General features: G+C 54.6%; 1 protein-coding gene across 3 annotated transcripts; it reads left to right on the forward strand.

The window, feature by feature from the left end:
• The first annotated feature begins 247 nt into the window (after positions 1 to 247).
• Positions 248 to 27,912, forward strand: MASP1 (MBL associated serine protease 1). 3 transcript variants are annotated; one of them, XM_076341114.1, is made up of 11 exons: positions 248 to 484; positions 3,126 to 3,351; positions 11,678 to 11,855; positions 12,117 to 12,248; positions 12,749 to 12,945; positions 13,269 to 13,416; positions 13,923 to 14,041; positions 14,907 to 14,985; positions 19,538 to 19,675; positions 20,688 to 20,762; positions 25,340 to 27,912. In XM_076341114.1, exons 1-11 carry the CDS (start codon positions 264 to 266, stop codon positions 26,233 to 26,235), a joined length of 2,409 nt encoding a protein of 802 aa, XP_076197229.1. In that variant the 5' UTR covers positions 248 to 263; the 3' UTR covers positions 26,236 to 27,912. The 3 variants fall into 3 exon arrangements, with proteins under 3 accessions (XP_076197229.1, XP_076197230.1, XP_076197231.1); XM_076341115.1 differs by having other exon boundaries at positions 27,368 to 27,912; XM_076341116.1 differs by lacking the exons at positions 19,538 to 19,675; positions 20,688 to 20,762; positions 25,340 to 27,912 and adding an exon at positions 16,619 to 16,917.
• Positions 27,913 to 27,983: the final 71 nt, after the last annotated feature.

A 27,983-nucleotide genomic window follows, 5' to 3' on the forward strand; every position in this document is an offset into this window, starting at 1 on the left:
AGGCAAATTCTGGCCATCTGGCAAAGCAGGCTGTAGGGGGGGAAGAAAAAAGAGAGAAAACACAATGTGCATGGGCACACACACACACACACACAAAACTCTGGAGATTAGGGAAGACAAAAACTTCGCTGAATGCCGCGGCTTCTGCTGGAGCGCACGGGCAGCCCCGCGGCGGGAGAGGAGGGAGCGGCGGGCGGGCGGGCGGCGGCGGCGGCGGGGAGGACGGTTCCAACGCAGGCAGGTCTGCCTGCCTGCCTGTGGGGATGTGGGGAACGGTTGCAGGCAGGGGAAGGCGTGACCTGCATGGAAAATGCCAGACAACTCCAGACGCACACACACATAGGCGCGCACACGCTCACAAATCTCCGGACAGAGATAAGGCGGACGGCGGAGCGTTTGGAAGGAGGCAAAGCCGTCCCCTCCAAACCAGCCAGCAATCCTCCGCGCCAAACCCGCCGGCAAACCCTCCCGGCAGCAAAATGAGGTGAGTGCCTCCGCAACGGGCTGACCCCGGGGTCCCGCACGCTGTGGTCTCGGGGCATGGCCGGGCAGGGGGACCATCCCGCTGAGGAACCTTTCCCTCTGATGACCGTGGCTTCGGTTTCCCCATCTGCGAGCGAACGAGGCGTTGCTCATGCCTCGGCTTCGTGCTGCAGCCCGGCTTGCGTGCCGGCATCCCGGCAGAGCCGAAGGGAGCCTCGGGTGACGGGCGCGCAGCCCGGGTGTACCGCTCTGCCATGGTCCATGGGCGAAAGGTGTGAGCGAGGCTGGACGTGCTGCATGGGCTTCAGGTTTCTGTGCACGCCACGGTCGTTTATCACTTTTATGTGAGGTTAAGACTTTCCTGGCATGGGAAAGAAGTTTGATGTTGTTTTGCCTCCCCTGTTTAAAGGGAAAGCAGAGAGTTGCACCGGCAAACGGCCCGTTCAAGCCGAGGAGGTGATGCCCATTTACACCAGCTGAGCATCCAGCCCCGTGCATGTACTCTGACCAGAGGAGAAACAGATTTTCCCTTCACATATTTTTGTGGTTTCAGACAAGCTGTCAGAAAAAGGCATGTTCAGCCTCACTCTGCTTGAAAGAAAAATCAATCCAAATTTCTCAGCTCCCATTAACTTTGCTTTGTAATGAAGAGCTGGGAAAAGTGATGGCACTACACAAATGAGCCCCAGAAATCTACTGCCCTGGTTTTGAAAGAACACAGACAGGTTAAAAATAATCCACTTATATAGCTTCAATTTCCTCACCAGCATACCTAAATCAAGCCCTGATTTTGAAACCGGGTGTAAGTGTACATGCGAGTAGTTCCAGCACCTGTAATACACACCTACAAGCCTTTGCCAGGCCTTAGAACCTATTTTAGAAAGCGGAAATTTTCGTCTCTAATGGCTCTAATTTCCTGCATGTTTCTTTTCCTTTGTGCGCTCCACTGGGTGTAAGGAGCCTGAGGTCTGCTCCTCTTTCTGGGTCCCATGCAATGGCACAGGCTTTTGTGTTTGCACCTCCAGCACAGGCGGTGTTCTCCCCTTGCACAGAGAAATACTCGGTTTATGCTCACTGTCATGCTCAAATGGAGCTCAAGGCTGATGCGAGGTCAGATGGACCGCCACTGATTTACCTGTCCTTTCTGCCCTCCATTGGGACAAACAAGTTGGTAACAAGTTGGGACAAACTCTTTAGGCTGAGATTTTTTAAAAGCTGAGTTTAATGACAAAAGACCTCTAAGGATCTCAACATCTGTGTGCTTCTCCGTCTGGGGTGAGTGGTACCCTAAGAATTGAAGAGAAAAAGAAGAAAGGGAAAGGAAGGAAAAGAAAGGAAGAAGAAAAGAAAGGAAGAAGAGAAGAGAAGAGAAGAGAAGAGAAGAGAAGAGAAGAGAAGAGAAGAGAAGAGAAGAGAAGAGAAGAGAAGAGAAGAGAAGAGAAGAGAAAAAAGAAAAGAAAAAAGAAAAGAAAAGAAAAGAAAAGAAAAGAAAAGAAAAGAAAAGAAAAGAAAAGAAAAGAAAAGAAAAGAAAAGAAAAGAAAAGAAAAGAAAAGAAAAGAAAAGAAAAGAAAAGAAAAGAAAAGAAAAGAGAGGAGAGGAGAGGAGAGGAGAGGAGAGGAGAGGAGAGGAGAGGAGAGGAGAGGAGAGGAGAGGAGAGGAGAGGAGAGGAGAGGAGAGGAGAGGAGAGGAGAGGGAAGAGGAGAGAAGGGAAGAGAAGGGAAGAGAAGGGAAGAGAAGAGAAGAGAAGAGAAGAGAAGAGAAGAGAAGAGAAGAGAAGAGAAGAGAAGAGAAGAGAAGAGAAGAGAAGAGAAGAGAAGAGAAGAGAAGAAGAGAAGAGAAGAGAAGAGAAGAGAAGAGAAGAGAAGAGAAGAGAAGAGAAGAGAAGAGAAGAGAAGAGAAGAGAAGAGAAGAGAAGAGAAGAGAAGAGAAGAGAAGAGAAGAGAAGAGAAGAGAAGAGAAGAGAAGAGAAGAGAAGAGAAGAGAAGAGAAGAGAAGAGAAGAGAAGGGAAGGGAAAACCAGAAAATAGTGGAGAGTAACATGCTGGGTTATACTGCTGGGGCCCCAGTCCATCCTTGCCCAGCTGCAAAGACGTGTGCTGTTTATTGAGAGTCAATGATCCCAATTTGGCAGGATGAGGCTAAGCAGTAATAATAATAATGATACTTAGCAGTTATTGCCATGATGCTTTCATTAAACCGATTTAGAAAGCGTCATTATTTTATTAAGCATCCTTATGTTTATTCTTCCATTAAATAAAGATTTGCCCATCAGAGCCCCATTAGTTAAAGGACGTGTTGCCAGCAGCTGCTGCTCCCAGAAGCGTGAGAAACATCGAGCTCCTGACAGCGCCCGGAGCTGGCTGGGAGCTGTGGAGGTGCCTTTGCATTGCACATGGTGCTGGCGTCACCCACCTTTCAAAGGGGCTTTCCCCTCCTAGGAGCCATGTGCAGCTCCCACCCTCACCTCCGCCTCCCCACGGCTTGGTAGGGGGTTTGCTCATGGTGACATGGTGCTGCACCTCCTCTCCCAGCCGTTTTGAGTGTGTGACCTTACACGACCCACTTGGGAAAAGAGGCTGAGCCCTCAACAGGTTTTGGCATTGCCAAAGTTTCATTTCATCTCCTCATGTGTGTTTTCCAGGTACCCCCTGGCCTGGTCCTTTTGTGCCTTGCTGCTCTGCGCAGTGGATGCCATTGAGCTGATGGACATGTTTGGGGAGATCCAGTCCCCCAACTTCCCCGATTCCTATCCCAGTGACTCAGAAGTGACGTGGAACATCTCTGTGCCCGATGGATTTAAAATCAAGCTGTACTTCATGCATTTTGACTTGGAGTCATCCTACCTCTGTGAATACGACTATGTGAAGGTGAGCTGTGATATCACGGGGCAGATGGTGGGGTAGACAACAGACCTGTTTCACCAGCTGAGAGAGGGTAGTGCTAGAAAAGCTGGGAAAAGCTTGTTTTCACCATTTATTGGGCAGAGGAGTTGTCAGTCCAGTGGACAATGGGGAGAGCACAGGTAAGCTGACAACAGCTATTGGACTGACAGTGAGTGGGACACCAGATTCAGAGCTTACCCACAGAGGACCAGATTTCTGAAAGCATTTGGGCACCTAATTCTCATTGGACTCAATGGGATTTACACACCTGTGGGCTGATGAAACCCCTGTGGCTAAACCCCCAGCCTGTGCCACTCTGATGCCAGCCATGTGCAAGGAGGACCGCTGAGATGGGCACCCTTTGACAGGCCATGGCCACGGGTGCACCTTGCAGCCAGCCTGGATCCCTGGCCACAGCTTGCATGCTCTTGGGACACACTGTCCAGCTCCCAGGGAAGCAAAAGGGAAAGGTTTGACCTGAGCTTGAGACTGCAAGTTGGGGTCTGCAAGCAGAGCCTCCCACGAGCCACAGGGCACAGACCCAAAGGCTCCCTTGCGCTCGGTGCAAACTCATTTTATAGCTGAGATAAAATTTTGGGGCCGCTGCTGGCAAATACCTGCAGCACAAACAAGCTATGGAGGTTTCCAGGGAGCTGTCATAGCCAAAACCACAAAAGATTTCAGTCTGCTTCATTGCTGGGCAGTAATCCATCAGAAACTGCTGTGGGCCACACGCTGCAGTACCACAGAGCATCCTGGCCTCTTGCACCACAGGTCTCTCCAAGCAGGGCTCTCCTTTGCATCCAGGACAAGCTGGGTACTCCAGATCTTTGAACTTGGTCAGGTTTGGTGCTTTCTAGCAGACCAGCAGTAGCAAGCAGGTGCTTTCTAGGTTTGCCTGGCTGAACATGCCTTACCCCATCGCCCGGCACAAGCCTCACCCTGCCCCTCCACAGAGAGGCAGGTGGAGGTTGCACCCAGGTCTGGAACCGCAGAACTCAGCCCTGGTGCTAGTTGCCAGCTAACTGAAATTATTATTTTATTCTTGCCCTAAGAAAACAAAGCAAACATTTGTGTTTTTTTTTCCTCTAGGATCTGTTGTTCGCTGCTTTAATTTCCCCTTTGTGCTGGCATTCATTCTCCTACTAACAGCTCTCATTGAGGTTTGATTAGTTCTTTCTGCTTCTCCTGGATCTTCTCCAAGCACAAGGGCCAGGGACATATATAGAGATACATTGCTTTAAAAACCCAATAAGCTCAAGGAACAGATTTCTTGGAAACTTTCCCCATTCCAAGCTTTACCCCTCCTCCCGCCCTTCACCCCCTGCTCATTTTTTCTTTTTCATAAGGCTCCCTGTTATTTGGCCGTGGTGCCAATTGGCACCATAGCTCTCCCTGCCGCTGGATTTCCATAAGAAGGCGGTATTTTTCACAGGGATTTAGATCTCAGCTGTATAAATTTGCTCGGGGCTGTAACTCAGCTTGTGGAGCCTCCACCACAGAATTACATTTGAAAAGTGCTGAAAATGGATGGATTATGGGAGATCCATAGGCTACTCTGCAGGGTAGGGGTGCAATCTTGATGCTGCTAAACCACCAGCTTAGAAAATGTTAAGGAGTGCAGCAAATGACTCCATGGCTATTTTCCTCCTTGGGTCTGTGTGTCCAGCCTCTGTCTGCATCAGCACAAGACAAAAAAACAGCGTCAGCTCGCTCTTTGACAGAGGCCAACAGTGCATGGCTATAGAATATAATTATAGACCCAGCACATACAGGTGCTTCTCTGTAATACTCTGCCAGTCCCAGTGAAGATGCTCAGAAAGCCACAGGTGGTACTTCTGTGTTCGATGGCGCTCAGTGGATTCCCCCTCCATGAACTTGTACCATTGCTTTCTGAACTCATGGGTGACTTTAATCTCTGCAGCATCCTGTGGCAGAGAGTTGCACGGGTTAAATATATGATTATATGCCTATGTGTGTGTGTGAAGAAACACCTTCTTGTTTGTTCTGACCATGGGTCTGACCAGGCTTTCCATCAGGGTCTTCATCAACTTGACTGCCATAAGAAGGAGGTCAAAATGGGGACTGAACAGCCCCGATGCAAGGTGGGGACCAGCTCGGGACAGGCAGAAAGCCGCCTTGCCCTGGCCTGTGCTTTTCTTACCTCCTTGGCTGCCCATGTGCCCAAGCTCTCGAGCAGTGTAGAAAGTCATCCTGAGTGGCAAGCTCCGGGCGAGCCGAGCTGTAAACCCACGCAGATCTCTGCCTTCGGGGTGGTCTTCAGAAAGGAATGGTTTCCAGAGCTCTGAAACAATGGCTAATTAAAACAATAGCTGTTTATTTATATATATACACAAATATGTGTGCGTGTGTGTATATATATAAAAAGAACATGGCTTTTAAAGAAATGCTCGCAGGCCGGGATGCTTGTTTGTGCAAACGGGGATGGCAGAGAGGGGGAGTGGTACTTCAGTAGGGAAGTGAGCCAGGAGGAACGGGAGGAACAGCCACCCCCAAAATACCTACCCAAAGAAGCCCCATGCAGGTAGGAAACACCAGCCGCACGCTGCCTCGGGAAGCCGAGCTCCGGACCCCGGCGCATCGGAGACAGCCTCTCCCCGGGTTTTGGATGGCCGCCCTCAGCCGCCTGTCACGTCCAGGGGGACGGCGAAGGAGCAGCCATCTGCGCTGGGCTTTCAGCTCCTGCCCTCTGCTGTGCTCCTCCAGAGGCTCTGCCTGGCTCATCACTGTCCCCAGGGAGCTGATTTGGGGGTTACTCACTTGCGGGTGGTCTCTCTGTGGCTTTTCCAGCTCCTTTCTGGGGTCACCCAGCACTGAGCACTTTTGCACACAAGTCTCCAGCACTGGCCCGGGACACCCCGAAAGCCATGGCTGTGACCGGGAAATCAGGTGAAGTGGCTTGACTAGTGTCACTGAGGAGCACTGTGGCAAAGGCAGGGAGATGGGAGATGAAATCCCAGTGGAGGGCCAGAGATGGGAGATGATATCCTGACTTCTGAGGAGCCTTCATGAGTGAATGCCCGAGCTTATTAGGAAGATCTGAGCCTGGGGTCCTGTCCATGAGGTTTTGCACATCGCTCGGTCAAGCCCTGGAATGAAATCAGCCCCTGAGGGCTTGGCAGCCAGCTTGGGACCAGCTCCTGGATTGAAGTGAAGATGGGGCCTGTGGTGAGAGGATTTCCCCCCAGTTAGCCCACGGCAAGTCCTTGCTGGCTCACAGTCCTCGTGGGGTTACATCTCTTCACCCCAATCCCTACCACTGAGTCCTGATTCAGGATGGCACATGCTTGAGACCTGGCAGGTTTCAGCACATGCCACAGGGCTTTCCCTTCACTCCTTCAAGCCCAGGGGCCGTCTGTGATGGGTGTCTCCAACTGTGCATGAGGGCAGGAGGGCAGAGGGGTCTGTGACACACTGTGGGTTCGGTGGGTCCCATCTCCCCTGACACAACCCAAGTCTCCCTTGGTTGCACCTCTTCATGTTGTGTTCAGACTTTGGCCCACATATGGCACTTGGAACACTTTTCTGCAGCTGCTATTCACACCCCTGTCCCCAGGGAGGATCTGTGCCATCGGGTGGTCACCCAGGCAGGACTCCTACTAACCCCATGTGTGGGTGCCCAGGAGCTGGCCAGGCATCTCAGGCAAAACCAGTGGCTGCAAATAAATTTGCTCGAGGGTGGCCAGGGGCCCAACCAAGCGCAGGAGGCAGTTTTTGCCTGCCACGGTGAAGGGATGGTGAGGGGAACACAGGGGTATGGGCCAAGCTGGGGAGGCAGGGCTGCAGGCAGAGCATCAGCTAGTGCCACCACCCTAGGAAGCGGTGCTCGGGGAGGGTGATTATGAAAGATTTGCAGTGTGATGGAGCCCCGTCTCCCCAAGGTTTGGCACAGTGTATAGTGTGCATAGCAGATCGGCTTTGCACGCGGCATCCTGGGCTCACAGTGTGCCATCCCCTGCCGCAGGCGATTCGCATGGGGCAGGGCTGCATGCTGCTCTGTGCCAAGCGCTTGGCGGCATTGTCCCCAGGGACATCCTCGGTGCTTGATGCGGCGCTGGCAGGGACCGCGCAGGGCCAGGGAAGGAGCTTGATGCTGCATTCAGGGCAGTGGATGCCCAGCCCGAGGCTTCGAGAAGGGTGCACAGGACACATTTACACCTTCCTCTGCTCAAAGGAGGGGGAAAAAGCACAAATCAGGGCTTGGCATGAACTGGGGGGTCAGGAGAAGAGCATCCTCTTTTGGTGCTGTCAGCCAGCCTCAGCCAGGGGGTAATCCATGCCCCAGGGGTGTGGGCTCCCAAGAGGAGCACTTCAAATCCCCAGGAGGCAGCTGGGAGGAGGGGAGGGCCCAGGGCTTTGCTGCTCGCCTTTCCCATCCCGTTTGGATCTGTGCAGAGGAGTCTGGTGGCACCGGCCACCCCCTGCACCACCGGGGACCACAGTCACCCCCCATGCAGGGGAAGGAGGAGGAGCAGGCATGGGAGCGAGCCAGCAGCTCCATCAGCACCCCAGCATGCCGCCTGGGCTCTCCTTGCACCCCCAGCCCCCACAGGAAACAGGCCTGGCCCAGAAATAAGGCATGTGGGCGCAGCAACCCGCAGGAGGGGATGGTCTCCAGACGTCGAGCCAAGTCCACAGCAGGGGAAACCAGCCATCTTCCCCTTTCCCCCACAGTACGGCTGCCACGTACGTTCCCGTGGAAATTCAGGTGCATGTTTGCACACAAACAGACCCTTAATGTGTATCAGGGAGAGGACACATGCATGTTGGGGAGAGGATCTCCAGGAGACCGAGATGGAGGCTCCTGCTGGGGCTGTCCCATCCCTGCCTCATTTCCGACAGTCAGCAGCAGCAGCAGCATCAGTCATTTTGCAAAAAACCCGCGTTCATCTGGGTGTTGCCTTCCTGCGTGCACTCTAATTGCAAGGCGGCTCGGCAGGGGCTGTTTCATGCCCTTCCCTGTCTCTGAGCGTCTCCTCCCCATGTCATGTTCCCAGTGTCTTCAGCCCAGCACTGCAATTTCTCTGCCTAATGAGACATTTATATATATTACAAGTGGTATGTTTGGCCTTCGTCAGTCCAATTAGTGCATTCCTGGAGGGCTGGAGAGGGGGGGGTGGCGGCTGCGTTTCCGTATTGCCGGCTGCCTGCTCCTCTCCGGCGGCAGACACTGAACCGCCGGGCCAAATTCCCCTTGGTGTTCATGGCATTTCATTAACCCGCCTGCTACAGGAGGCATCTCTGGAGCATCGGTGCTCCGGCATCCCCAGCAGCCCATGCCCTGGGGCAGCATTTCTTTGCTGCCGAGCCGGGGCACCCCAGCTCCCTCCTCCTGCCCCGAAGGGGGAAATCAGTATGGGGCAGAGGGGGGCCACACGGCTTGGGACACCACTTCTCTTAGCCACAGCCCAAGCCAAAATGCAGGGAGACAGAGGCACAGCCAGGGAGGGACCCCCATCTGCCTCCATCCAGAGTGGCAGAAATCTTAACGAGGGAATGAGGAGGCAAGCAGAAACAGGGAAGACGGCAGGAGGCAGTGGCAAGGGTAAATTTAAGGCACGAGAGTGTCACTATATTTTATTTTTCAAAGGAGGATTCTTTCAGCGTATTTTTATAGGGAATTTCTCTGCAGCAATTGATATTTCCCTCAGGGACACATCTTCTCTAGTGAAAACGTCGACATCGTGACCCGAGAGGGAGAAACTCCAAACAAACAACCAGGATTTAATTACTAGCCTGCTCGCTGGATGTAAATGATCTATGAAAAAGTATACAGTCCTCAGCAGAAGCAGCAAATATTAACCAGGGATGATGACCTCTCTGTTTAGTTTACTGCTGGAGGGCTGTCTCTGCTCCCTATGGCTCGGGGCATGGGACCCGTCACAGATAAGGGGCCATGGATACCTTCGGTGAGGAGAGCACGGCTCTCCCGGGCCTCATCCTGCCACTCCGGGGCTGTATCCAGAGATGCTGGGGGCAGTGTTGGGGCTGGCCCCATGGCGGGAGCATCCTCCGGCCAAGACACGGGGCACCGGGGAGGTTTTCCCATGCTTCGGTGATGCTGTGCTGCAGGTCCTGCACCGGCCGGGGCTGGAGGAAAGGGATGGGAGCTCACACGGTGGCTCATGCGCCCCTGCAGAGGTGACAGCCACCAGCCTTGCACGGAGGAGCTGGCTGGAAATTGCTCCTTCCCACAGCTTTCTTTAAGAAAAAGAGTTTCTACAGAAAAGGGTGCGTGCTGCGCACTTGCACAGCTATGACTGCGTGTCAGGGCCGAAATGCCATTTTCCTCCGCTTTTGGTGATGGCGCTCCCGTTTTTCAGTCTGAAACACTATTTCATTTCAAAACAATCTTTCTTTCAGATTTAAAAGAGATTCTAAAGCACCACAGTGTATTTCAAAGGGATTGAAACCAGATGGATCCCAAATTACTTGTTTTCCTTTTTTTTTTCAGAACGCTGTTTCACAAAAAAAAAAAAAGAAATTCAATTGGGTTTTTGTCCCAGTGCAGGGCGCGTGTTTTTTCTCCAAATTCTCAAAATTTATCATCGGAAAGTCTCTCTCTTTTCTGGCCAGCTCCAGCTTGTATGAGAGGATGGAAAATATCTGGAGGCAATGTCAAGGCATGCTGAGTTGCCATTTCCACGTTGGCTTTTCCTGGTGTGAGCGAGTTTCCGCCTGCTTGTTCAGCCCTGGGAAATTTCCCTTTCAGTCCCAGACCCTCCCTGGCTGGCACATCCTGAGGGTCTCCAGGAGACGGGGATGCAGCCGGAGGAGGGTCTCGCCTCACCAAGGCCACGCAAGCCAGGGATGGCATTGCAACACCTCCGGGACCCCGTGGGTCCCCGAGCAGGCAGCTGTTTTCCCTGGGCACGGGCTGGGGGGCTGCACGCTTCGTCACAGCCTCAATAGTGCGTGGTGGCGTTCATCGCATTCCTCAGCCAAGGGATTATTCATATTCAAATCTCCTGGGGGAAAGTAGGCAGGGTGCTGGGAACGAGGTGGGAGAGGTTGTGGTCGAGACAGGGGCTGGGGGTGGGATTTGCAGAAGGAGACGGGGTCAATGCTGAAATGGGAAAAACAGTGAGGAAAAAGGAAGGGAGGGGGTTTCAGGGAAAACCGGAGGGTTTTCCACAGGTATTACAGCACTTGAAGGCACGGGCATGCTTTAAAGGGATGCACATAGAGGCTAGTGAGCATGCTGACATGACAACAGGGCACGCTGGCCCGTTGGTCCCCTCCTGTAGCCCTCTGGGCGTGTGGCTCCAAGTCCAAACAGTGCCTGGTACTGCAGGTCTGGAACCAGACAGCGACCAGGGGTGGCAGGGACAGGACCGAGCTTGTCCAACCATCCCAGGGGACAGAAACACCATCCAAATTATGGCTGCTGCTTTGAGCTGACGCAAAACCGATGGGCAGGGGCTCCTCTGGGGTCCCAGTGCTCTCCCAGAAGCTGCTCACAGCTCACACAGATGCTGCTGCCTGGATCAGCATTTGGGCTGAGGGAGGAGGCGAGGGGGAGCATCTCAGGCACTGACAGCTCTGAGTGGGAATGACACGGCCAGGGGTTGATTTTCACACCCCTTCTTCCAGCCGCCTGCCCTTGTCCTCACCCTACCTTCCACACAGGCTCCTTCCCTGCATCCTCCCCTTACACGCCCCAGCTCCTCCCCACATCCTGGGTGCTACCTGCTCTCTCAGCATCTGCTTCAGAGGGTGACCACAGGCAGGAGTGGGCAGACCTGAGTCTCTGTTCATTTTGCAGAAACCATTTAATTGCTTTACTGCAGTAATGGCATCTCAGAGATCCAGAGCAGTGGGAGTCAGACCTGCCATGCCCTGAGCATCCGCAGGGTCATGCTTGGTTGCAGAAGGTGAGGTGAATGCAGCGGGAATGGCTGGAAATTTATTTTTAGGGCCAAGGCAGCACAGGGCTGACCAGGACGTGGCACCCAGGGGTGCAGAGCTGCATCCTTAGGCTGTGGCTATCAAAGGCTGCCAGACGGGCAGCCTGCCCCATGGAGACACTGCTGAGCCCTGGCAGGGGACAGGCTGGGCAAGCGCAGGCAGAGACCTGAGCTCTCAGATGCAGAGCATGACTCCAAGCCCAGCCTGACCTCCCCCAGGAGAGCACCATGGGCTCTCCAGGCTCACAGACACCCACAGCCCCACACAGAGAAAATTCAGAGGTGACCAGCACTGGGGAGCACCCCAGGACATGTCAAACTCCTGCACTATCCAAGTGCTCAGCAAGCACTGCCGAGCCCTCACCCGTTCTTTCTGTACACAGATCGAAGCTGAGGACCAGGAGCTGGCAACCTTCTGTGGCAGGGAGACGACAGACACAGAGCAGGCTCCAGGCCAGCAAGCGATCCTGTCCCCGGGGCCCTACATGGGGCTCACATTCAGGTCCGACTTCTCCAACGAGGAACGCTTCACTGGCTTCGACGCCCATTACACTGCCGTGGGTAAGCAGCAGTTAAGCCTGCAGGACCAGCTTGCTAGGGTAGCATAACAAATTTGCTAGGATCACATCCCAGGCCAGCCTTGGGGACCCTAGCAAGAGAAGTCCTTGTGTGCAGCCCTTGGACCATATGGGACTCGCTGGGTGCTCGTGTGACCCACCACATGGGACAACTAATTTCTCAGTGTTGTGGCAAATGTCCCCACGAGGAGCGATGTGTGGAGGGCTGCAGGGTGACCTCCCTTCCTTGTTATCTCCATCCTAGATGTGGACGAGTGCCTGGAGAAAAGTGATGAGGAGCTGGCATGTGACCACTACTGCCACAACTACATCGGCGGGTACTACTGCTCCTGCAGGTTTGGCTACATCCTCCACTCCGACAACAGGACCTGCAAAGGTACCACCCAGGCATAGCTCAGACGTGGGGATGGTCACACAGAGGGGTCCCTGAGCAGGCAACAGACCTACGAAACACAGGCCAAACTGCCCTCTCTTGCTGTCAGGAGGGACGAGGTGCCTCCTGCCCTATAAACCAATAGTCTGGGACTGAGGAGTGCCCAAGGCCTGCAGTCCTCTTGCATGGGAAGGAGATGTGGTTTCTCCATGGGCTATGCACCTCATCTGAGCCCTGTAGACCTCCTCAAGTCAGAGAAATTAAGATTTAGTCTCTGCTCTGAATCCGCATCATGTGGATTAGCTGGGATTAGCTCTCAGCCCAGGACCTCTATGCCACAGGCATATTTGGAGGTTGGCTATGTGAGGTTCTCCTTGCGTGGACCCACATTCGGGGTCCATGGACCCACCCAGCAGACCCCAGTCCACTGGGAGGGCTCCTGAGCATGGTCAGGGCTGGGATGCAGCTGGCAGGGTGCTGAGCGAGCCACGGCTGTGTTTCAGTGGAGTGCAGCGACAACCTCTACACCCAGAGGAGCGGGGTGGTCGCCAGCGCCGACTTTCCCAGCCCCTACCCCAAGAGCTCGGACTGCCTGTACCGTATCGAGCTGGAGGAGGGCTTCTTCATCACCCTGAGCTTCGAGGACAGCTTTGACGTGGAAGACCACCCCGAGGTGACCTGTCCTTATGACTACATCAAGGTGAGCTGGGCTCTGCACACTCCTCCTGTCCTGCTCTCCTGTCATTTCCCTGGTGCCCTGGTGATAGGACCAAAATTGCCCCAGTCTAAACGGGGGTGATGAAGCCAGCAGGAGCCCTGTGCTCAGCTGAACCCATGTCTCTTACCACGTCTGATTTTGACCCTCTCAGCCAATAGTGACCCTCTTTCAGTTCACATTCCCCCAACACATGGTGCTTAAGCCCCACTGACCCCACTGCAGCCCCATCCATCAACCTCAGGGTGAAACGATCCTCAGGGATCAAAGATCCCCCTCAAGCCACCCACTCTTCTTTGCCTCGGCAGATCAAAGCTGGTCATAGGGAGTTTGGCCCTTTCTGTGGAGAGAAGTCCCCGGGACGCATTGAAACCCAAACCAACAGTGTGCAGATCCTCTTCCACAGTGACAACTCGGGAGAGAACAGGGGCTGGAAGCTGTCGTACACAGCAATTGGTAACTCCTGCTGCTTTCCCCCATTTGCTGGGCTTGGGCAATGGGAAGGGCTTTACAAACCCCGGTGGAGATCATGAGTTTGGTGGTCCATGGTTCTGTCTCCAGAAAGGGTCTGTTCCAGAAATCACAAGAAGAGAGGAATAAAATAACACGGAGCCCTCCCTTCAAAGGGTGCTTTTTTTCCCTATGCCAAATGGGCCCTGAAACAAGACCACATTGCAAAGCAGAGCAGTTTTGGGCAGGATGATTGCACAAGCTACTGTTACTAGCTCCCAACCTTGTAATGCCCAAAGCCAGGGACAGCCCAGGACTGGGAGAAAGACCTAGAGCCTCCACTCCTTCTAGAAGAAGAGCCTGACTGAGCCATGCTAGTGTAGGCTAATAGCAAGAGCAGGGCAGGGATGCTCAGATCCTGCTACAGGGACTGGGTGGCAGAGCTGGGACTCTCCATTTCCTCCATTTATTCAGCTGAGTTGTCTTTTGCTTCATTTGCTTTTTGTTCAAAGGAAACCCATGCCCACTGGTGCAACCACCGATCAATGGGAAAATCGAGCCTTCCCAAGCCAAATACACCTTCAAAGACCAGGTTGTCATCAGCTGCAACACCGGCTACAAAGTACTGAAGGTATGGGATGGCGGTGTGGAGCTGGGCACCTGGGTAGGAAAGGGGGGATCCTTCCTCCCAAAGCCGCTGCATCTCTGTTTGGGAGAGTGGACGCAACCCACACACCATCCTTACCCCCTTCCCAGGGGCAAGGACAAAGCCTCCTCTGAGAGCCACCAACTGTCTTTCCTTCCCAAAGACGCAGAGGAAGAGAGGAAATGGCACTTTCCCGAGCCACCCTCTCATCATCTCTCCGGAACTGGCCAGCTCACAGGATGCCAGATCTGGCACCTCTGCCAGAGAAAAAGTCAGCAAAAGCCCCGGGGGAGCTGCCAGGGCTCTGCCTGCTCCCCATCTCGGCGGGTGCTGGCTCAGCTTCCTGGGCAGCCCTGCAGAGGCCAGCCTCCACAGACTGGGAGGTCCTCCAGGACTTTGGGACAGCTTCGGCGAGTCAAGGGGGCCGGGATTTTGGCAGGCCCTCTCCAGGAAACAGCTGAGAACCACAGGCAGCGCGGGTGACTCACATGGTGGCTGTCTTCCCTCCAAACCAGTAGCCTGCTTTGACTTCCGACATGGAGCTGGGTATTTCTCTGATCTCCTCCCAGACTCATCCTTCATGCAGAGCTGCCTCCTTACCCAACCCAGCACCTAAAACAGGAATAAATGCCTCCAGTTCTTTTGCATTCAGCATGCCCCTGAGTTGCTGGCAACAAGAAAACTCAAGTTTTTCATTATGATTTTATTGCAATTTTTAGCTAGAAAAGTCCTCTTGCAGGGGGGGCTGGATATATCTTGACTAAATCACCGAGAAATTGACTTTTTATGGAGAGAGGAATTTCCTTGCCTTGTACATTGATGGTGTCTTTTGCTGGCATCTTCTGCACAGGATAACCTGGAAAGCGACTCCTTCCAGATCGAGTGTCTAAAGGACGGGACCTGGAGTAACAAGATCCCTGTCTGCAAAAGTAAGGACACCCTTCCCCACCCTGCCAATGTCCTTTTCCTGCTGAAATAATTTCATGCTAAAGGCAGCTGCCGTGCCAGAGCGGAGTTCCTTACTCAGAGACACAAACCCAGCCAGAGAGGCTACGTAACTCTGCAAAGCTCTTTTGGCTCGTTCTTGGATAACATAACGGGGCTCGCTCCAAATGCCACAAGTAGGAGGTTGGTGCTTTTATTTAGATTACTCACATAACTTGATCTGCAAGCCGCTTTGCTATCTCTGTCAAAGAAAGAGCAAACCTGGCTCCTGAGAGCTGGCTCTGTTGGATAAAGCTGGGACAATTTGGGATAATCTAGTTCCCGGTCCAAATTTCCTTCCCAATGAAGGCTACTAAAACCCAGGGCATTAGAGAGGTCCCAGGTCCTAGCCTGAACTGGGCACTGCTCAGCTAAGTGAAAGGGGAGAGAAAAGTTGCCCAAATATTTATAAATGGGAGAAAAAGGGAGAAGAAAGGATGCCATATGAAAGGACGGGTGACGATTTGCATCATCTCTTCTTTCATCTAACCCAGCTCCCCTCTCAGCTCAGGCCTGGGAGATGTACCTGATAACACATTTCCCCTTTCCCCCAAGCACTCTCAGACCTCAGGGAGGCTCTCGCTGCTGCTCAGTCTGCTGTAAGGCTGGCCCAGAGAGAAGAAAATCAGCAAACATGCTCAGAGAAGGTCCCAAGACCTTCCAGGAGAGGCAGGACAAGATGATCTCAAGGGATGTTGGCATCAAGGCTCTCCCCATCTGGGCAGATCCTTTTTCTTTTAATGATACTGGAGGATCTTACCTTAGGAGAGTATTTCTGGAGTTTTAATTCATGTTTTCTCACTCAAAATGGAAAACGGGAGGCTCTCAGAGCTGCTAAATAGATTCATATCTGAAAGGGCTCCTTAGAAAGTATGGGGCTAATGATGCCTCTGCCCTACCAAGGAACTCCCCACTCCTACCACTCTCGCTACCACAGTCTCCCATTGATTTTATCCAGCTTGAGCAGAGATCAGACAAAAATTGGCATTGCCTAATAAAAAAAGAACAAAAATCTAGGTAAATATTTTTAACCCCAAAAAGTATTATTTTTTGGAGAAACTTGAAATGATTACCTGCATTATTCCAGCCAGGCTGGAACTGGTCCCTTCTTGTGTGATATGACTCACTACACTAAATTTCTAAGACTCTTTTTGGAAAGCCAAGAAGCCCCTAAATGGGCAATTCAGGCCTCCAAACTGCAATGCCTCCCACCTCCCCGAGATGTCTGGGAGAGGCAGGGCATGAGCAAAAATGGTTTTAGAAAGCAGTGCAGAAAATAGAAAAACTCTCAGCCAAGGTGGATAAAATCCAGCTCCGTGGCCTGGTGAGGCTAAACACAACCCCGTGACGGCTTCTCCCAGCTGCTGTCCCCAGGTCGCCCCGGCCGAGCAGAGCGAGCAGGTCCCCCGCACGGCCATGGCTCCACCAGCATCCGTGGCACCCTGGCATGGCTCGCCGGGCACTCATTAACGATTTCTGGTGTTTTGGGGGCTGGGTTTCCTGCATGCCTCTCTCTGCTCGTCCACTAATTGGGCTTTCTCTCTCTGCTCTCCTCCTTCCTCTCTGCTTTCGGTGCAGCTGCAGATAGAGCCGACAACCAGACAGAGGGAAGAGCCGGCTCGGAGCAAGTGGCCGCGTGAGGCTGGCGCTGGCCACGCCGCCCCGACGGGCAGCCTGTCTCGATGCCCCTTTCTGATCTGTCCGGTACCCAGGGCAGGTCCCCTTTGCTCCTGGCCTGGCTGCCAAATCCATCTCCGTGGCTTGTCTAACTGGCATGGCACTCTTAACCCCCCCACGCCTGGTGCTTTCTTAACTCCGTCTCGAGCAGAGGGAAGGAAATTTGGAGTCAAGCCCCCCTTTACCGCTGCCGTGCCACCGCACAGGAAGGGTGCCTGCCCAGCCCCGGCACTGCTGCCCGGGGACCGTGTGCTGCTGCCAGCTCCCAGCACATCCTTCGCATCCCTCCCTCTCCGCTCAGATGCCTCGGCCCAGCTCGGCTCCCCCTCCAAGGCAGCGGTTGCGCAAGGAGTGTGGCATGGCCGCCTGGTTGCTTGTTTGTTTGTTTGGATTCAGCCTCCCGCTGCCCTTCGTCCCTGGCCCAGCATCATGAATAAGAAACACTCTTTCCTCTCCTCTCTCCGAGTGTGCTGGCACCTTTTAGACCCTCCGGGCAAGGAGGCCTGGAGGACAGGTTGGCATCACCAGCCCTTTCCTGCAGGCACCGAGCCCTGGCACCAGTGCAGGGGGATGGATGCTCCTCCGCCTCCCCTTTGTTCCCCACTGCTGGCCCTGCAGAGGTGAGGACGGGCCGACTTCAGGCTGGTTGCAGCTGAAGGAGGCCAGAGCTCAGCTCCATCCATGTCCCCAAGCACCCCAGGCATACACCCCAGGCTCCCTGAGGCATTGGGGGCTTCACTGGGAGGATCTGGGATGTGGACCGGAGGCTTGGAGAGGAGGAGGAGGTGCATTTTGGGAAGCTCGGTCCAGCTCTGGTCCTACGAAGGCAAAGATGCTAAATGGCCCCCCTTCCCCAAGGCAAAAGTCTGGGAAGGCTCAAGACACAAACTCCCTCCCCTCACCCTTTCAGCAGGACCCGGGACACTGGTGGGGCAACACGTCTGTGCAAGAGCCCATTCTCCAGGTGTCAGGCCCGCCCCAGGCCTGTGGGACACACAGGGAGGGGATGGGCTGTGCATGTCAGTGGGTGCTGCCCTGCAGCCATAAACAACCCCAGAGCAGTTGTGCAAGCCAGGCTGGTCCCCCAACATCTACTCCCTCCTTCCTGCAAGCCCCAGCATCCCCCAGCACCTTATAAAGGTCCCACGGTTGCTGGCACCGTGGCACAGGAGTGCTCTGTGCCCAAGCACCGCAGGAAGAGTGCAGGAAAGCTCAGGCCAGCCAGGGACCCCCAGGGCTGGTGAGAGGGGTCTGTGTCCTCTCCTCTGTCCCTCTGCAAGCCACGGGTACCCAGAGCCTCCACCCAACCTGGCTGCACCCACACACCCATCCCATCACCTGCTGTCTCTACAGGGGGATGGAGGGGACCCTGGTGAACAGTGAGCTGCAGCATTTTGCCATAAACCAGGCTTTTTTCACCCAAGCAGTTAGCTAACCCTGAGCATCAGTACATATCCCTGGTGCCAGCTACTGCTTCTAGTGAATTCTCTCTTCGTTAACCTGGGTCACTGCATGAGGAGTTAGGGCTCCTGTCCTCACCCCCTTCCCATTCTGGAGCACATGGAGACCCACAGATCTCACATCATCCCTGATGCACAGGACCTGCTTTCCGTAAAGTCACCCATCCCCTACTCAACCCCTCATCTTAAATGTGGCAGAACCCAGCTCTGCAGCACTGCATTTCCCAGAAGGATCAGACCCCGGTTCCTGTCCTCCCCTGGGGAAGGTCCCCCAGGATGCGGCAGGGGGAGGCTGCACAGCATCACCCAAGTGTGCTGTGAACTGCCCACATGGCAGGGAGCCACAGCTCCCACGGGGTGACTCCTGTCTTTGGTGGATGAACCACCTTGCAGCCTGAGGTCCTTCCTAGGGTGGGTGGCACAAGCCCAATCCAGGGGACAAGCTGGGGAGGAGAGGCTGGGCAGGGCACTGTGAGGGATGTGGGGGAGAAAGGGGACCATGGACAGGCCATGGGAAAGGGCAACGGCACCCTAGAAATCCTCCCTCCACCAGACCCTGAGCCCACACCAGGGATGGGTGAAGCAGAGCCAAACCTGCCCACGTCTTGGGCGATGGAGCAGGTGGGATCTCACCCACGTCTGCTGGCCTTCCCCCTGCCTGCAGACCAGCCAAGCCACGTTCTCAACGTCCCTCATCTCCTGCCATCACAGGACAGCCAGGACTTAGGGTTGCTCAGCCTGAGCTGTAAATGCTTGTCAGCACTGTTTGGTGAGCAAGACCCAGAAAAGGAGAGATGGGGCCATGCACTCAGCAAAGCCTTGTGCATAGAGGAGCACCCCTGATGCATGGGGTAGGTTAGTGAATCACTTCCTGCTTTTTCCTGCCCATTGGTAAGGGATGCAAAGACATACTCCGGGAGCATCTCCCAACAGCTCTCACCTGCCAGCGCAGGTTTCTTCCCCCCTCGAAGGTTTAGCAGAGAGATCTTGCACCAATGAAGTGCTCAGGAGGGGCTCCCAGCACGGGAGTCTCCACCAGCGTGAGCGGTGTTGGCCGTACAGCCTGCGGGCGAGCCGTGCCACTGGTGTTCAGCGGTGCCAGACACGTGCCCTGTCTTTGCAGGGTGGCCGTGGTGGGGACCAGGCTGCCCTGCCTGGGGACAGCTTCCTGCTGCCATCTGAGGTCGTGTCAGCTGTGCTCCCTGCAGTGCCCTAGAGAAAGAGGATACGGGACCATATGGGCCCTTGCTCTGCCCCATAGGACCATCATCACATGCCAAAGCCCAGCATTACCTGCCTGCAGGCTGGCTCGACACCCCGAGAAACAGAGCTCAACCCTCACTTCTGTGTTGGCTTTCAGTTGCTGACTGCAAAGCGCCACTGGAGCTGGAGCACGGCTTTGTCACCTTCTCCTCCAGGAACAACCTCACCACCTACCGAGCAGCCATCCAGTACCACTGCCAGCACCCCTACTACCACATGGCCCCCAACAGCACTGGTGAGCGGTGGGGCTGGGCCGCGTCCCCACGGCATGGTGCGGGTGGGCATGTGGCTGTGCGTGCGCACATTTGCAAGCAGGGGGAGCTTGGGATGGCCGCTCCAGGATGCTCTGCAAGCAGCAGGCTGTGGATGTAGCCTACACACATTGTACCTTGCGTCTGCACTGCCTGGATTGTCAGACTGGCTGCATCCTGCTCCGCAATGAGGTAGGATGGAGTTAGCACTGCCTGGTGCTTTGTCTACGTGTGGCTTGTGAAGCAATGTGGCTTCTCTCCCCCACTATGCCTTCTCACCCTGCCATCTGCTCCCGGCAGCATATGAAATTTTCTGTGTTTCTGTGAAAGGAGCTGCTTCTGGAGAGAGCACCAGGTCCAGCAGCCCCAGAAAGGGCTCCACAAGACTCCCCGTCCCAGCACCCAAATGTCCAGAGTAGCCAAAGCTGAACAGACAGCAGTGGGATCATGGCAGGCTGGGTTTCCACCTTATCCCTTTGGTCCACAACCACAGACACCACAAGGTGCTTTGCCAAGCACCACAGGTCTCTGCACCCTTTGGACCTAGCTCTGGGCAGCAGAGGGGGTGTGGACACACCCCAGCCCTTCTTCCTCCTCCTCCCTCAGCAAGCAAAGCCAAAGGATTTCCTCACATTCCTGCCTCCCTGCTCATATCCCCCTGCACACCCGCTGGCCCCGTGCATCTGGTCCCAGCATCCGGCATGCATTAACAAAATGGGCACTGGCAGCATTAATGGGGCGGCAGCTCCCAGCCGAGGCTGAGGGCGCAGCACAGCCCTCCAGAAGGCAGTGAAACTGAGGATGGTGGCATGTCCCCTGTTGGGGACAGGGCTGCCAGGGCTCCCCAGGGAATGGAGCACAGAGAGTGTAAAAGGCAGGTCACCTCCTGCTCTGGAAAAGGGTTCAAAGGGTCCAGTCAGCTGGGCAACATCTCGCTGCAAAAGACACCCCCCCATGCCAGGGCCAGAGCCCAGCTAACGGTTTGCTCTCTTGCAGCCACCTACACGTGCGACGCATCGGGGGTATGGAGGAGTGAGGAGCTGGGGACCAAGCTGCCGTCCTGCCAACCAGGTACTAGTGCTGGGGCGGCCAGTTCCCACGGCAAGGGGTGCGGAGCAGGGACGTGCGGGGGTGGGGGGATGCCTCCGTGCCTGACTTGACCTGCTGTTTCCCTAGGCAGGGACCCTGCTCCCTGGTGACAATGCCATATGCCTTGGCTATACGTATCCAATGTATGGCCGGGAGGGTGATGGGGACAGAGGCCTCCTGCTATCACGGCTGGCCCAGATGGTCAGGGTGCAGTGGTGGCACTGGGCAGCAGTGATGAGGGCATGTCTCCCTGGCAGTATAGGGCAGCAGTGGGATCATAACCATCCTGGCTGTCTGGCTGTCAGGGCTCCCCCAGCTCCCCGCTCCAGCAGACAAGGAAACCAGCAGCCCCAGGGCAGAGCTCACTGGCCATGTTCAGCCCCCAGCATGACTGGCGATGGCTGCAGCCAAGGGCAGAGCATTACCTGCACAGCGCCGCTGGCTGTCAGCTCCTATTAGCAGTGTGTCCACATGCAGGAGCAATTAGCGCCTCTCCAAGCCTTGCAGAAAAACCCAGCCACTTCGCAGGGAAGGAAAAGTCCCAAGCCTTTGAGCAGTGGCAGAAATGTTTGCAGCCAGCAAGTTACCAGGCCAGGTGCCCACTCGGGATTAAACAAAATCCCTAGGACGTTGGCTGGCCATAGCCAAGCATGGGGCCAGGTCTGGCTGCCAGGCAGAGGGGCTGGAGGCAGCCTCGGGTGCGGGTTGTGGTCGGATGTGCAGGGATGGCTCTCTGGAGAGGTGCAGGGATCTGGCTGCTGTGCAGCAGCTGCAGCTGCAACCACCCCGGGGTTCGGGAGCTGGCTCAGCCCCATGGAGGGTATCTGATCTCCAGCCACGCTGAGTGACTGCAAGGCCAGAGGAGGGACCCCCTGAGATTCCCTGCAGCCCACGGAGCTCTGAGACCAGGGCTGTGGCTGCTCTTGTTGCAGCAACTGCTCCCTGCATCTCTCCTTGATGTTTCAGCCTGAACTAATTTGAGCTGGGAGCATACCGGGACATCTTTTGGGGCCATAGCTGCTTTCATGGGCCATTTCCAGGCCTCCTGATTAGTGACAGAAGTCAGAGAGACTTCAGGAAAATGGAAAATCCCAGAGAGAGGGTGATGCTCTCCTGAGATCGGGATCTGCAGGCAGCAGCTGGCCAGCTGCTCTTCAGATCTTTCCCCGTGTCTCACGCCACCTCCCCATCAATAGAAACTCCTCTTCCAGGCCACTCCATGCCTGCCTCTGCCATTAGTGGGAGCATTTGCAGCCTGGTCAGCGTTTTTGATATGTAATTTAATAGAATAAATATTTGGCTGGATGCATTTCCTCCAAAACCATCTCCCTGGGACAGCCGTCAGCTTTGGTGCAGCAGACCAGCTGGGCTGGGCTGGAACGCAGGAATTATTTGCCTGAGCACATTTTCTATTCCTTGCAGCACTGGGAAAGGCAAGGGAGCGAAGCAGATGCAGAGACACTCACCATGCTCCCTCTCTGCCGGAGTCGCAGTTTTCCTAGCAGCAGATCCCAGCCACAACAAATCCATGTTAGCAGCTCCTGGTGCTCCTGCCCTGATTGCAAGGCTAACTCTCAGCCCCAATCCCATCGCCCTGGGGGGTCAGACCCTCTTTCTGTGAGGCTTTGCATCCTCCCCTCCCAGAACAGGGGGTATGGGGGCAGAGTCCTGGAACTTTCCATGGAGGATGTGGGTTCCCCTTGCAGACTCGGAGGGGTGAGACCAGCACCTGAGCTGCTGTGATTCAGCACTCTTCCAGCTGTAGAAGGGCAAGCCCAAATCAGCTCCCACAACCTTGCAGCGACATCAGCACCCCCAAGCAACCTGGGAGTCCCCCTCCACAGTGCTGCCACAGGCATGAACCAACACCAACCATGTCCCAAGGCTTAAGTTCCCCAGGGGCAGGATTGTCCCTGCCCACCCTGTCCAATCCTCTCAGAGCCACCTTCAGCATGCTGAGTCCCTCCTCTTCCTCATGCCGTGTCACAGCGCCTGGATAAAGCTCCTGGGGGCAAACCAGGCAGCACGTCAGGGCTCTTCAGGTATTAATTCTGGGTCTGTTGAGGAGCTGAGCAGAGGGATGCTGGTTTGGCTGCCAGAATTGTGGTGAGGACTTGAGGTGCAGGAGTAAAGTCCATGGCGCTAGGCAACATCCCATGGCCGAGCCTTCTCCAGCCACAGCTCCTCCGGGAGGGTAAATGCCATGGCCATGAGACCACAGACCTCGTGACAGGTCTCAGCGCGAGGGGTGAGGCTGGGATGATGTCAGGCTCCAGTCCTCCCACCGGCATTCCCCTGGGTTTCTTGGCACACTGAGCAAGAGCTGGACAAGCAGCTGGATGGTCTGGGAAGTGCTGAGCAAGTTCACAGGGCACAGTGAGGCTGCAGGATTACTCATTTGGCCTTTCTGCTTCTGAAGTGGTGTGGATCCAGCCAAATCACTCCAGAAACTGGACTGCAAAGTGAAGAATTGCAAAGTGCAGACTGGCCCTCAAGCTATCTCCGTGTCCCACCTACCAGCTCAACTGTACAACAACCCTTTAAGTCACAGCCCTGTTTTACTGCAATACAGGCTTGGCAGAAATCATAGCATCTGCCAGGTCTTTGAGACAGCAGAAGGATCCCTCCACTTGCCCTTCCTTAAGGAATCTGGTAGCACCATGGTCCCCATCTGGAGCACAGATCACATAGGTGTAAATCGAGACTAAGATCTGATACTACTTAGGGTGCTTGAAGTCCCACCCTGGCTCACGTGTTTTGCTGAATCCATGCCTGACTTCCATGTCAGGAGATCTGGTACAGCTTTGGGGTAGCTAACCCTCGATGAAAGCCTCCACAGCCCCATAGTGTGCTATACACAATTCTGACTGTCTATATTCATTCCCAGTGGGCAACACCTCACTCTTTACATCAGATGAGCCTCCAGCCTCTCTGGAGTAGAGGTCCAGCACATGGGACCTTGGCAAAAGCCCACCCTTTTCATCAAGGGCTCTCCACCTCCCTTTGTGACTGGGCCACATGTGCTGCAGCCCTGCCCTGCTTGACCCTTCCCAAACTCAGTGGAGACTCTTTGGGCCTGAGACCCACCTGGGCTGGTAGCCAGAAGTGTGCCTAGAAAGTCCATGGTCTTATGGCCAAGAGCATTCACATCATCCTTTCACAGCCTCCAGCAAGGGTGGGGAAGGAGAGGGCAGCTGGGAAGCTACTGTTTTGGAGCAAACTTTTGGGACTAACTGGGCCTTGACTGCCCATGACCAAACCCAGGATGGATGCCCGCAGAGCCAGGACAGCAGGAGCACGGAGCTCCCAGCTCTGAAGATGCCTCCTTCCCTGGTCCAGCATGGGGTCTAGTGGCTCAACTTGGTTTCAGTCCTGTCTCATTGCCAGCAGAATAATGGCCTGTTCTGAGCAAGCTGCCATAACCATGGGAGCCACACAGCCACACTCCAGGGTGTATGTGCACTGGGGAGATGAAAGGGGAGTTCGGACCCTCTGCCCCACCGTGAAGGTGTTGCAGGCCCCAAAGGTGTAATGATGGATGGTGCTGAGCAATGTGCATTCATCACTGCAGGTAGATTATGCCAAAGGCCTAGTGGTACCTCCTGGGACAGCTGCCTGAGATCCTCCCTTGGGTCTCCCAGGGTGCCATGTGGGAGCAGATGCTAGGACTGGGGTTTCCATGGGCACCTGGGGAAAGGGGGCCCAAATCCTGGAAACCAACAGGTTCTACTGAACCATAGACAAGACACTTCTCCAATCTTTGCCTCATTGTCCACAGCCACAGAAAGCATGGGACATCCAGAGGGCTTGGTATGGCTACTTTTAACTCTTGAAGAGCTGGACCCAATTATCCTGGGGCTGTGAGCAAAGAAAGATGCTCTGTGCTCCAAAAGTATTGCCGGAATAGCTCAGACAGCAGAGAGAGGGGAAGAGCCCAAAGTCATGTAGCAGGTTGGTGACAGACACACCACTAGCACTGGGGTCTCCTGGTCTCATGTCTGAGCCGTCAGGCTTAGAGAAACATAGGGTGGCTCCTACTTCGCAGAATAAACTGGACAACCCATGCAGGCTTCAGACTGGCCTCTTTGTCCGTGACTAGCTTCCCAAGGGCTGAACAAGGTCACCCTACCATCCTCATGGAAGAGCAATAGACTGCCCCTTTCCCAGGAGGGCAAACCGCTGCCACCAGAAATGGTTCCACCAGGCAAGGAAGACATGAAAGTAGCTGGGGCTGCCTTCAGGAAGCAAAATCCTTCAGAAGGACAGACACATTCCTTTCCCAGACATACCTCCAAAGACCTGTTAGCATAGGGGATGGGATGTAATGCTCAGCCTGCTCCAAGCTCTCACACACACTATTCCAGGAGAAGGTGAAGATGGCAGGGATGATGGGCTTTATCCACCGAGAAAAGAAGAGTTGCCCTTTATGGAAAAAAAGACACAAGTGAGCATTTGGTTTGAAGATAACCAGCCATGTGGCATAATCTACAAGGATGTCCCTTTTCATTTGTTCCCTATGTAAGTGCTGGGAGTAACTGTCCTGTCCTTTTTGTCCCCAGTGTGCGGCCGGCCAGCTCGTCCTCTGCCTGGGATCATCAAGCGCATCATTGGCGGGCGAAACGCAGAGCCTGGCTTCTTCCCCTGGCAGGCCCTGATTGTGGTGGAGGACATGTCCCGGGTGCCCAACGACAAATGGTTTGGCAGCGGGGCCTTGCTCTCAGACTCCTGGGTGCTGACGGCCGCCCATGTGCTCCGCTCCCAGCGGCGAGACAAGACTGTCATCCCCGTCTCCAAGGAGCACGTCACCGTCTACCTGGCCCTTCATGACGTGAGGAACAAGATGGAGGCTGTCAACCGGACAGTGGAGAGGATCATCCTCCATGAGGAGTTTGACATCCAGAACTACAACCATGACATTGCTCTGGTCAAGCTGAAGGAGAAGGTGACCATGGGGAACTACGTCATGCCTGTCTGCCTGCCCCAGTTTGAGCACGAGCTGGAGGGCCCTCACCCTAACACACTGGGGCTGGTGGCTGGCTGGGGTATCTCCAACCCCAACATCACAGTGGACGAGATCATCAGCTCGGGCATGAGAACACTGTCCGACATCCTGCAGTACGTCAAACTGCCAGTGGTGCTGCACGCGGAGTGCAAGACCAGCTACGAGTCACGGTCTGGGAACTACAGCGTGACTGAGAACATGTTCTGTGCCGGCTACTATGAAGGTGGGAAGGACACTTGCTTGGGAGACAGTGGAGGAGCCTTCGTCATCCAGGACCCGGGAACCCGGAGATGGGTGGCCCAAGGGCTGGTCTCATGGGGTGGCCCAGAGGAGTGTGGCAGCAAGCAGGTGTATGGTGTGTACACCAAAGTCTCCAACTATGTGGACTGGGTGGAGAAGAAAACAGGCTCCTCAGAGAGATGGACATTTCTGGACCCAGAGCTGGAGAGATGAGTGACTAAGCAGCCTGCTGCCACAGCTCCCTTTCTTGTTGTTGTTTTTTAATATGCTCCAGACTCTGGTCTTTCGCAAGCAGTAGCCACAATGCTCAGCACATGCCAGGCCTTTGCCAGCCCTCCACGTCATTTGTTTCGCTTGGTCCCATGTCCCTTCGCTTGCACTCTTAGGAAATGCTTGCTAGGGAGCTGGGGGAAGGGAGCGAAGGGCCAGATCTCAGCCGGCATCCTCAGCTTGTGCTGCCCACCTCCAAACCTCACCCACGCTCCCGGGGAGCCCCCCTCCAAGCCAAGACAAAGGCACAGCAATGGAGGCAGCATTTCCCTGCCACCAAAGCTTTGGGCCATGCACAGAGAATTGCCTCCACCCCCAGGGCTCTCCATCCAGATCTTCCCTTCAGACGACGCAACTGCAGGAGCTACAGAGGCTACGGACAGCACGGGAAACCCACCTGGGCAGGCGTGGACCTCACAGGTCCCCCACCTTTTCTGTGCAAGGAGTAGTGAGAGACCCCTGGGGGTTTGCTACTATTTTTATTTGTAAACAAATGTCCCTGCCTGATGGCATCTCAGGTGATGTCCACCTGGCCCCACAGATGTGAGGATGCATCCACACTAGCCCTGAACTTCAGCCATGTCTGGAAAGCTAATGGCTGCCTAGACGGCACCAACCCAAATGGGCTACCCTTACCCCACCATGTGGGATGGATGCCCCACAGAGGACAAAAGGACAGGGAGCGGGGTTTGGACTCAGTGTCACCCTCACCTCCAGCCACCAAAACTTTGACACTCCATCACCTCAAGCCCTCTCCAGTCCTCCCCCCAGACTAGCTCTTGGAATGGTTTCCAGCCACAGCAGGCCTCCCAAGGAAAGTTTTCCAACACACGAGACAGCATCACATCTGCTGTACCTAAGCAATACTTATTTTCAGCAGAATCATTTCAGATAAAATGCCCTTCCTTGGGGTTTCACGTCTTCTTTAGGGGCCTGGGTAGTCCTGCATGATAGTGCATTCATTCTTGCAAGAACCTAGTCACTTTTAAACTGCTTTTAAGGCCATTGATTTGGCTGATTTACAGGTTACTGACGGTGTTCAGTGTTTGTTCATGGCTCTTCTGGCCTATTGCAGGTGTCCAAGTCATTCTAGACTGACCCCAACTCACCTAACACACCAGAAGTATTCGTATCTCCCCGCCTCCCTCCATGGCCCACGCAGACAAGTAAGCCCCACCAAGGAACAAGGTCAGGTGAGCTTACCTTCCTTCAGCGGGGACATCATCTCCTTCACTTGCCAGCAAAACCCTCCTATAGCTGTAAGCATCATGCAAAAATTGCCTGCTGTCCTCTCTGCATGCCTGTAGCCTCCTTTGGGCCTGTCCTCCTCCTCCTCCTCCTTTGGTTTTGCCATGCAAGGAAGGAGTCATCAGTGAATAAGCCACTCTGCCATTTTGCTATCATCCAAAAAGCCATTTGTAGGGCATGTAGAGGAGCAGGAAGGTCGAACTTGCAGATGCTAAGAACTGTACCCTTGGCTATGTCATGTAACTGCAAGGTATTTTTTTTTATATATATATATATTTCTTTTTTGATACTACATTCTGTAAAATATCCAATGTCATGTAAGGATGGTTCTGTGTAATCTTCCTCCTGAGGACAAAATAAAACTTTGATATGTACTGAGTTGGTGCCCTGAGGCTTTTATTCCAAGAGGGACATGGTCAAGGCTGGTTGCTAGGCTCTGCCAC

This window comes from Aptenodytes patagonicus, chromosome 6 (genome assembly GCF_965638725.1).
Source record: "Aptenodytes patagonicus chromosome 6, bAptPat1.pri.cur, whole genome shotgun sequence".
NCBI classification, from domain to species: Eukaryota; Metazoa; Chordata; class Aves; order Sphenisciformes; family Spheniscidae; genus Aptenodytes; species Aptenodytes patagonicus.

What these genes read in the sequence shown, in the direction of transcription:
- MASP1 (XM_076341114.1), top strand. Translation starts at nt 264, where the DNA reads ATGTGGGGAACGGTTGCAGGCAGGGGAAGGCGTGACCTGCATGGAAAA. An exon ending in CCGGCTACAAAGTACTGAAG is followed by an intron (nt 14,042 to 14,906) that starts GTATGGGATGGC and finishes TCTTCTGCACAG; the next exon opens with GATAACCTGGAAAGCGACTC. An exon ending in CAAGATCCCTGTCTGCAAAA is followed by an intron (nt 14,986 to 19,537) that starts GTAAGGACACCC and finishes GTTGGCTTTCAG; the next exon opens with TTGCTGACTGCAAAGCGCCA.